The sequence below is a fragment of the Macrobrachium nipponense genome, chromosome 19, assembly GCF_015104395.2.
Source record: "Macrobrachium nipponense isolate FS-2020 chromosome 19, ASM1510439v2, whole genome shotgun sequence".
NCBI classification, from domain to species: Eukaryota; Metazoa; Arthropoda; class Malacostraca; order Decapoda; family Palaemonidae; genus Macrobrachium; species Macrobrachium nipponense.
Window position 1 is genome coordinate 15,014,989 of NC_061088.1, and position 11,312 is coordinate 15,026,300.

The 11,312-nt window shown below is 40.2% G+C and overlaps 1 protein-coding gene across 1 annotated transcript in view; it reads right to left on the reverse strand.

Annotated features, from left to right (window-relative positions):
• Positions 1-9,627: 9,627 nt before the first annotated feature.
• LOC135211129 (golgin subfamily A member 6-like protein 24) overlaps positions 9,628-11,312 on the reverse strand; it is a 24,124-nt gene continuing 22,439 nt past the window's right edge. Inside the window, exon 2 of the mRNA XM_064244266.1 lies at positions 9,628-11,276. Coding sequence (XP_064100336.1) covers positions 9,628-11,276 — 1,649 coding nt within the window. The remainder of the gene's footprint in view (positions 11,277-11,312) is intronic.

The window sequence follows — 11,312 nt, forward strand, 5'->3', positions numbered from 1 at the left end:
GAAATGATAAAAAAATTTAAGTGTCCGTTCCGTTGACCCCCCTCATGAAATCATTTTTGCAAATTTTTGCAAATAAATATCATGACAAAAACATAGCAAGTAGTGACCTAATGTTGAGAATATCATAGATACTTTGTTCTTATTACGACCGTGTTGCGTATATTGCAAAGAAACTAATCAAATTTGATTTCCCATCAGAATTAGTTTATTGTATTTCCTATCAAGGTTTGCTGCGTATATCATAAAGGTAAACAGAAAAATGAAAAATCTGAATTATAACCTGTTCACCATTAACACATTTAGGCGACAAATTCCAAAGAATTCTGAATTCCAATCTAGTTACCATCAAATGGTTGTTTTAAATTTTTAGATAATAAATCCCTGAGATTTCTGCAGTATAAATCAACTGCAATAAACGTGAAAAATTAACCAGGAATAATAAAAGATCCCTTCGAGGGAAGTGGAAGTAAATGACGACAATGAATGATTAAATAGTTAAATGAGAGACGAATTGGGAGACAGGGAATTGGTTCTTCGTTTTCGTCAAGTGAACAGGAAATTTTGAGAGACGAATTTCCTCTTATCAAAGTCAGTCACTCAGTCGTTGTAAAACGACTTTATATTTCATCTTTCCATTTTCGTTTCTCTCTCTCTCTCTCTCTCTCTCTCTCTCTCTCTCTCTCTCTCTCTCTCTCTCTCTCTGTCTCAATTGCTTCAATCCACTCAGATTTCAGTACGGGGTGTTTCCAACCTTGTGGTCACCTTAGGGAGGCAGTGCCGTCAGAGCACCTCGTATGGTGCACTGTAGGCGTTACTATTCTTTGCAGCGTCCCCTAGCTGCAGCCCCCTTCATTCCTTATTCCTCATATTTGGTGGCTCCAAAAAGTATTCTGTACGCATATTTGTGAAGTTATAGTTCTTGAAGTAAGCTTTTCAATTAGTTTCACATAAACTGATAAATATGTTTGTAGTTTGTTCTTCCCTGTGTATTTCTTCATTTTATTATCCTTGTGATAACTGATGTTGAAAAGAATTTGAAAAAAGTGTTTGGGAAAGAGAGAAAGAGAGAATTCCTAAACAACGTCACCTAATTATTGTGAATAATTACTGTTTTTTTATTCACACTTGCCACTTCATTTGGTTTAAAATAAAGAGGAAAAGCGACGATTTGCAATATTCTTTTAATATTCTAAAATCACTAGGTGTAGACCGAGCTTGCTTGGAAATTTGTCAATGTTATCACGGGAAACAGACGATAAAAATCACGGAGGAAAAATATGGAGGAAAAATAATGGAGAAAACACGTGAAATTTTAATGCCAAAACTGTGCAGGAGAATTCGCGAGGAGAAAATGCTTTAAAGCGGAGAATGTGATGGGAAAATGTGCCTCCGAAACTATAATAATGGAAAAACGGTCTTAAGATCGAAAGTTTTCGTTTTCTCTTGAAAAAAAGGTATAGAAGTTGGATGTTGTTGTTTTAGATTTAGGTGGCCTTATGCCAGCACGGGCTCTTGCTCCTAGGGCAGCCCGTCAAGAAGTTGGAATGAATAATTTTAGAAGCGTGAGCAGCCGTTGACTCAAACGTTTATCTTTATTGATGCAATTTGTCGTTAATGTTTTATTATAATGATTATGAGACTGAACAAGTATTCACTTATGAATTGCTTGAAGTGCTCTCTCTCTCTCTCTCTCTCTCTCTCTCTCTCTCTCTCTCTCTCTCTCTCTCTCTCTCTCTCTCCGAAAGTTAAGCTTACAATTTGCAGATTTACAGTTCGTGATGGAATTTTTCTTTTTTATGAAAGAGTAATAGTCTATTTTCTCCAGTTTACATTTGATTTGATATTAACGTTTAATCTGCCAGTGAATAGCTCAAGTGACCAATTTCCAATTGTAGACATTTAATTAACCAATAAAGTGGAAATTATATTTTGAGTGTTTCTGTTTATTATATATTTGTATCTCTCTTTTGCTTTCTCCTCCATCCATTTTCTTTTAATTTTTATGCATTTTTATCTTACCCATCTTTATCCATCTCTTTCCCTTTCCGTTTACTCGGGATTATTTTATAAATTTTCTTTTCCTTCCTCACATTTTCCTTTGCATTTTCCCTTTGTTTTTACTCTCCTTCGCCCCAACATTCATTTGTCTCAATCGGCGTCCCCTTCATCCTGACTGACGGTTTTACGCCAGACAGGAAGGTTTGTTGAACACGCCTCAATTTCCAAGAAACGTCTCTAGGCCAGAAAGAAATTCCGTTGTGCCTTTGGTTACTTCAATTTTCAACAGCTTTTGGTCTTATTTCTGCCTGATGGAAAATATGGAAAATAAAGTCGTATAGCCATAGAACCATCTTCAAATGCGTGGATCGTTCACGAACTAATCTCGTCGCCAACCGCAAACGGAATTGTGAACACAGCTATTGCACTTGAACGCACCTCTTGTCACCGAGTGTTATAGTAGATTCACACCAACCGTGCATTTGATGTCTAGGCCAGTTCCTTACAACGCTCCTGATTGGCTGTTGATAAGCCAGTGACGGGGCTGGGAACTCTCAGTCTCTCTCGAGAGTTCACATAGACATGATGTATGTTCAGTCTCTCCTGAAATATACATCTTTCAGGAGAGGTGGAACATACATCCGGAGTTTCCAGCCCTGTCATTGGCTTATCAACACCCAATCAGGAGCGTCGTAAGGGACTGGCCTAGACGTCAAATGCATGTTGATGTGAATCTAACTATAGCTTCCAGTGTTGTTCCTCACGCTCCATCGGCTGATTGCAGCTGTCGTTGGGGAATTAGCTTAGCAATTCCATCTTTGCATGAATTAGCATGCAAAGAGGTTAATCAATCTTTGTATTCCCGTTTCGTTTATTCTTCTGTATCAAACGGACCAAAGCATATGATATTTTTCTTATATATATAAAAGGAGGAACCATCATAACACAGTATCCATTTAAATGCATGAATGGGTGAGTTTATTTGTTTTAATGCATTTTTTTATATCCTATTTGTTCATTTCATTGGAAGAACTGCGTTTGAGATTCGTTATATTCGTCCAGATGGACGATGTGTCAATAATAGTAGTTTGATGGAAATACGACCGGCTGAAACAGTTTATGTTGACTCTGCATGAAGATTTTATATTTACAGAATATATTATACAGATATAAATAAATATAGGGATATATATATATATATAATATCTATATATATATATATATATATACTGTAAATATAAAACCTTCATAAAGAGTAGACATAAACTGTTCCAGACGGGTCGTATTTCCATCAAACTATTATTGACACATCGTCCATCTGGACGAATATAACGAATCTCAAACGCAGTTCTTCCGATGAAATGAACCAATATCGTATAAAAAAAATGCATCAAAACAAATAAACTCACCCATTCATGCATTTAAATGGATACTGTGTTATGATGGTTCCTCCTTTTATATATATAAGAAAAATACCATATGCTTTGGTCCGTTTGATACAGAAGAATAAACGAAACGGGAATACAAAGTGGGGTTATTCTATTTGGAAAGTGCTACTGAGGATTTTGAAATGAAAGAACATCAGAGCAGTAGTTGGCCTAAATAAAATACAATAATCATCATCCATCATCATCATCATCATCATCATCATCATCTCTACAAGTGTAACGCTGCTGAAGTAGCCATTACTTTTAAGAAAGTATGCTTGAGAGAGGGTCTGCTTCTTAAGTACAATGATAATAATTATAATAATAATAATCGAGCAGACTAAGATCCTCTGGGACTATGGTATCAGAATAGATAGGGTGATACGTGCCAATAGGCCAAACGTGACGCTGATTGACAAAATTAAGAAGAAAGTATCAGTCATTGATGTCACAATGCCATGGAACACCAGAGTACAAGAGAAGGAGAGAGAAAAGACATAAGTATCAGGACCTGAAAATAGCAATAAGGATATGGATATGTCAATGAAAATTGTACCCATAATCATAAGGACACTAGGCACAATCCCAAAATCCCTGGAAAGGAACCTACACCGCGCCAGAGGTTGCCACAGTAGTATATGCAAGTATTGAGCCCATTATGCATTGCATAACCCATATTTTGCATATATGAAAGGCATTGAACTTACGCGTTTTTACGCCGTGCCAGAGGTTGCCACAGTAGTATATGCAAGTATTGGACCCATTATGCATTGCATAACCTATATTTTGCATATATGAAAGGCATTGAACTTACGGGTTTTTACGCCGCGCCAGAGGTTACCACGGTAGTATATGCAAGTATGAACCCATTATGCATTGCATAACCCATATTTTGCATATATATAAGGCATTGAACTTACGCGTTTTTACGCCGCGCCAGAGGTTGCCACAGTAGTATATGCAAGTATTGAACCCATTATGCATTGCATAACCCATATTTCGCATATATGGAAGGAATTGAACTTACGGGTTATTACGCCATGCCAGAGGTTGCCACAGTAATATATGTATATGCAAGTATTGAACCCATTATGCATTGCATAACCCATATTTTGCATATATGAAAGGCATTGAACCTACGGGTTTTTATGCCACGCCAGAGGTTGCCACAGTAGTATATGCAAGTATAGAGCCCATTATGCATTGCATAACCCATATTTTGCATATATGGAAATCATTCAACTTACAGGTTTTTTGCCGCGCCAGAGGTTGCCACAGTAGCATATGCAAGTATTGAGCCCATTATGCGTTGCATAACCCATATTTTGCATATATGAAAGGCATTGAACTTACGGGTTTTCACGCCGCACCAGAGGTTGCCACAGTAGTATATGCAAGTATTGAGCCCATTATGCATTGCATAACCCGTATTTTGCATATATGAAAGGCATTGGGCTTACGGGTTTTTAAGCCGCGCCAGAGGTTGCCACAGTAGTATATGCAAGTATTGAACCCATTATGCATTGCATAACCCGTATTTTGCATATATGAAAGGCATTGAACTTACGGGTTTTTACACCGCGCCAGAGGTTGCCACAGTAGTATATGCAAGTATTGAACCCATTATGCATTGCATAACCCATATTTTGTATATATGAAAGGCATTGAACTTACGGGTTTTTACGCGGCGCCAGAGGTTGCCACAGTAGTAGATGCAAGTATTGAACCCATTATGCATTGCATAACCCATATTTTGTATATATGAAAGGCATTGAACTTACGGGTTTTTACGCGGCGCCAGAGGTTGCCACAGTAGTAGATGCAAGTATTGAACCCATTATGCATTGCATAACCCATATTTTGCATATATGAAAGGCATTGAACTTACGGGTTTTTACGCGGCGCCAGAGGTTGCCACAGTAGCATATGCAAGTATTGAGCCCATTATGCATTACATAACCCATATTTTACATATATGAAAGGCATTGAACTTACGGGTTTTTACGCCGCGCCAGAGGTTGCCACAGTAGTTATATGCAAGTATTGGACCAATTATGCATTGAAACACCCATATTTTGCATATATGAAAGGCATTGAACTTACGGGTTTTTCTTACGCCGCCGTCAGAGGTTGACAGGCATTGATTTCGTATATGCAAGTACTTGAGCCCATTATGCATTGCATAACCCATGTTTTGCACATATGAAAGGCATTGAACTTACGGGTTTTTACGCCGCGCCAGAGGTTGACACAGTAGTATATGCAAGTATTGAGCCCATTATGCATTGCATAACACATGTTTTGCATATATGAAAGGCATTGAACTTACGGGTTTTTACGCCGCGCCAGAGGTTGCCACAGTAGTATATTCAAGTATTAGGCCCATTATGCATTGCATAACACATGTTTTGCATATATGAAAGGCATTGAACTTACGGGTTTTTACGCCGCGCCAGAGGTTGCCACAGTATTATATGCAAGTATTGAGCCCATTATGCATTGCATAACCCATACTTTGCATATATGAAAGGCATTGAACTTACGGGTTTTTACGCCGCGCCAGAGGTTACCACGGTAGTATATGCAAGTATTGAGCCCATTATGCATTGCATAACCCATACTTTTGCATTATACTGAAAGGCATTGAACTTTACGGGTGTTTTTACGCCGCGCCAGAGGTTTTTGCCACAGAGTAGGTATTGCAAGTATTAGAGCCCCATTATGCATTGCATAACCCCATACCTTTGCATATGCATATGAGAAAGGCATTGAACTACGCGGTTTGTGTTTTTACGCCCGCGCCAGAGGTTGCCACAGTAGTATAGCAAGTATTGAGCCCATTATGCATTGCATAAACCCATACTTTGCATACATGAAAGGCATTGACTTACGGGTTTTTTACGCCGCGCCAGAGGTGCCACAGTAGTATAATGCAAGTATTTGAGCCCATATGCAAGATAGCCCATATGGCATTGATACATACCTGCATATATGAAAGCCCATTTGTTCATTGAACTTACGGGTTTTTACGCCCGCGCCCCAGAGGTTTGCAACAGATAGAATATATGCAAGTAGTGAGCCCATTATGCATTGGCATAACTCCCCAATTTTTTTTTTAAAAAAAACGTTGCATATAGAAAATTTTTGGGGGGGGGCCATTGGAACTTAAACTTACGGTTTTTTACGCCGCGCCAGAAAGGTTGTCCACAAGTAGTATATTCAAGTATTAAGCCCTTATGCATTTGGGCATACCCATTTTTACTTTGCCATATTTTGAAAAGGCAATTGGAACTTACGGGTTTTTACGGCCGGCCCAGAGGTTTGCCACAGTAGTATATGCAAGTAATTGACCCATTATTGCATTGCATACCCATACTTTGCCATTAACATGAAAGTCATTGAACTTACGGGTTTTTAACGCCGCGCCCCAAGTTGCCACAGTAGTATATTTGCACGTAATTGAAAGGCCCATTATTCATTGCATAACAACCTTATTTGCATATATGAAAGGGCATTGAACTTACGGGTTTTTTTACCGCCGCACCAAGAGGTTGCCACCCCAGTAGTAATATGCAAAGTATTGAGCCCATTTATGCATTTGCATAACCCATACTTTGCATATATTGAAAGGCATTGAACTGTTACGGGTTTTGTCCGCCGCGGCCAGAGGTTGCCCAGTAGGATTTATTGGCAAGTATTAGCCCATTATGCATTGCATACCCATACTTTTCCTATATGAAATGCATTGAACTTACGGGTTTTTACGCCGCGACCAGAAGGTTTCCCCAGTTAGTATATGCAAGTAGTGAAGCCCATTATTGCATTGCATAACCCATACTTTTGCCATATTATGAAAGGCCATTGAAACTTACGGGTCCTTAACCGCCGCCCAGAAGGTTGCCAACGTAGTATTGCAAGTATTGGAGTCCCATTATGCAAATTGGCATAACCCATAATTTGAATATATTGAAAGGCAATTGTTGAACTTACGGGTTTTTAACGGCGTGCCAGAGGTTGCCACAGTAGTATATGCAAGTATTGAGCCCATTATGCGTTGCATAACACATATTTTGCATATATGAAAGGCATTGAACTTACGGGTTTTCACACAGCGCCAGAGGTTGCCACAGTAGTATATGCAAGTATTGAGCCCATTATGCATTGCATAACCCATACTTTGCATATATGAAAGGCATTGAACTTACGGGTTTTTACGCCACGCCAGAGGTTGCCACAGTAGTATATGCAAGTATTGAGCCCATATGCATTGCAATAACCCATACTTTGCATATATGAAAGGCATTGAACTTACGGGTTTTTACGCCGCGCCAGAGGTTGCCACAGTAGTATATGCAAGTATTGAGCCCATTATGCATTGCATAACCCGTATTTTGCATATATGAAAGGCATTGAACTTACTGGGTTTTTACAAGCCGCAAGCCAGAGGTTTTGCCACAGTAGTATATTTGCAAGTATTGAGCCCCATTATGCATTGCATAACCCATACTTTGGCATATATGAAACGGCCTTGAACTTACGGGTTTTTTTTAACGGCCGCGCCATGAGGTTTGCCACAGTAGCAGTATGCAAGTATTGAGGGCCCCATTATGGCAGTTGCATAACCCATATTTTTGCATATATGAAAGGCATTGAACTTACGGGTTTTTCACGCCGCACCAGAGGTTGCCACAGTAGTATATGCAAGTATTGAGCCCGTATATGCAAGTATTGAGCCCATTATGCATTGTATAACCCGTATTTTGCATATATGAAAGGCATTGAGCTTACGGGTTTTTACGCCGCGCCAGAGGTTGCCACAGTAGTATATGCAAGTATTGAACCCATTATGCATTGCATAACCCATATTTTGTATATATGAAAGGCATTGAACTTACGGGTTTTTACGCCGCGCCAGAGGTTGCCACAGTAGTATATGCAAGTATTGAGCCCATTATGCATTGCATAACCCATACTTTGCATATATGAAAGGCATTGAACTTACGGGATTTACGCCGCGCCAGAGGTTGCCACAGTAGTATATGCAAGTATTGAGCCCATTATGCATTGCATAACCCATACTTTGCATATATGAAAGGCATTGAACTTACGGGTTTTTACGCCGCGCCAGAGGTTGCCACAGTAGTATATGCAAGTATTGAGCCTATTATGTATTGCATAGTATATTGCGTATTGACAATTATGCATTGAGCTATGCATTATGCCATTGCATACATACTTTGCATATATGAAAGGCATTGAACTTATGGGTTTTTTACGCCGCGCCAGAGGTTGCCACAGTAGTATATGCAAGATTGAGCCCATTATTGCATTTTTGCCATAACCCATATTTGATTATATTGAAAGGCAATTTGAAACTTCTTAAGGGTTTTTACGCCGCGCAGAGGTGCCAACAGTAAGGTTAATTATTTTTGCAAGGTTATGAGCCCAATATTGGCATTGCAAACCATAACTTTTGATATATGAAAGGCATTGACCTACGGGTTTTACGCCGCGCCAGAGTTGCCACAGTAGTATATTTGCAGTATGAGCCCATTATTTTGCCATTCGACATACCCATATTCTTTTGCATATATGAAAGGCTTTGAACTTACGGGTTTTCACGTCGCGTCAGAGGTTGCCACAGTAGTATATGCAAGTATTGAACCCATTATGCATTGCATGACCCATATTTTGCATATATGGAAGGCATTGAACTTACGGGTTTTTACACCGCGCCAGAGGTTGCCACAGTAGTATATGCAAGTATTGAGCCCATTATGCATTGCATAACCCATACTTTGCATATATAAAAGGCAATGAACTTACACCTTCTGGTGGCCTTCTGGTTCTCTGAACAGCTTTTGGCTCTCAAACTGAGAGCTTCATCGTCCGAACAGCTGTTGGCTCTCAAGCTGAGAGCTCTTCCTCCAGCCTCCAAACTGCTGTTGGCTCTCAAGCTGAGAGCTTGTCCTCCTACCTCCAAACAGCTGTTGGCTCTCAAGCTGAGAGCTTTTCCTCCTACCTCCAAATAGCTCTTCGTTCTCATACTGAGAGCTTGTCCTCCTACCTCCAGAAAATTCTTTCTTTGACTCTCACCAGGCGAGTTTGTTCGTTCCTTGAGACAGTGCCTTGGCTGACGAGTTGGGGGAACTCAGAAGCAATTGGCTTCCTCCTCAGTGAAAGATGAATATCCTGAAGATCTTTATTCATCTCCGTGAAGAACATCTTCCACAATGTGCTTGAGGCCCTCCCATTGTTTCTCGTAATCCTCGTTCTTCTCCTGCTGGGCGTTCCAGTACTTCTTACGTTGTTTCTGTTCTGTCTCACGGGCCTTCTCACAGGGGTGTTCCTTACTCCCTGTATGTTTCCTTCCTATTGTTCCTCCTGTGCACGTCTCTTGCTTCCCTTCTTCATCTCTGTGTTCCAGCGCAATGTGTTCCAGCTGGAAATTCCTCTGAGCAGTCCCATGGAGAAGTGTCATCAACATGTATTTATCGTGTTCCCTTAAAGCCTCCTCCTGTGTCCTTAGCTGCTCCCTGAGACGCTTTTCGCCTCTAATCCTATTTTGCTCCTGCTGCTGAATCTTTTCTTTCAGCATTTCACAGTCCTTGAGAAGTTGCTGCACTTCCCGCTGTGCTTCACTCTCATTCTTCTTCAAAGAGATGATATCTTTTTCTTTACAATCCAGCAAGCGTTCCAGGCTCTGCTTTTGACGGAGGACACTTTCCATGTTATCCTGGATTTGCTTCTCCCGTTCATGCTGCTCCTCTGCTTCTCTGTTCTTTTGCCTCAGGTTCTCCTGATATTGCCTTCTCATTTCAATCTCTACGTCTTCCTTCTCCTTAACTAGCTGGCTGTTTTTATGTACCTGCTCCTTGAGTGTTCTGAATAGCCTTTCCGTCTCCTCGCAGTCATTTTCCAGCTTCATCTCCATATTTTCAATTTGTTCTCTACAGACTTCATTATCTTTCTGCAGCCTCTCGACCTCCTCGTCTTTCTCCTTCTCTCTTTTCTTCGCTTCTTCCAGCAAGTTCTCCATTTCTTTCAGACGATGGAGAACATCCTGCAGAGTATTGTTATTTTGCCTCTCAGTTTCTAATGATTTCTCTAGTAACATCATGTCCTGTGTTTTTTCTTTTAATTCTCCTTTCATCTTGGCGTTTTCTCCGCCTAGTTCAGCCACCCAGTTCTTCATGACTTGAAGCTCGTCTCCTAGTAACTCATGACTTGTTTTCTCAGCGTTTAAGATTTCCTTTGTCAAGATGGCCACAGATTCTGCTTGGCTGAGAAGTGACTGGAGCTTTTGATTTTCGTCCTGCATAATCAGGACATCCTGCTGGATACTTACGCTCTCTTCTTCAGCGAGCATCAGTTTTTCTTGGAGAGAAGAGTTATCCTCTTCAGTTTCCTCCAGTCGTCTCTTCATTATTTCCCGTTTGTCTTGACCTTCTTCCAATTCCTTAGCTTTAAGGTTGAGGGATTCTTTCAGAAGGTCGACTTCCTTCTCTTTCTCAAGTAAATCGTTCCTAAGGTCTTCATTCATCCTACAGAACTCTTCGTTTTCCAAATCAAGCAACTGATTCATATTTTCGGATTCTTTTAATTTGAGGCAGAGTTCTGTTTCCCTCTGTAGGTTGGCCTCCAGCTCTCTCTGCTTCTCAGCCATCTCCTGCTGGAAGAACATTTCCCTCTCTCGTTCCTCTTCGTCTCTCTTCTTGAGCAAAAGATCTTTCTCAGCCAGATGACTCTCCAGTGTCGTTATTGTATCCGTCTGTTCTTCATTTACCTTTTCCAGCTTTTGCACTTCATTCTGAGCCAATTTTAAATCTTCCTCTAAATGCCGTTGGTCATCTAGAAGTTTTTCAATTTGATGAAGAAGATTATCGT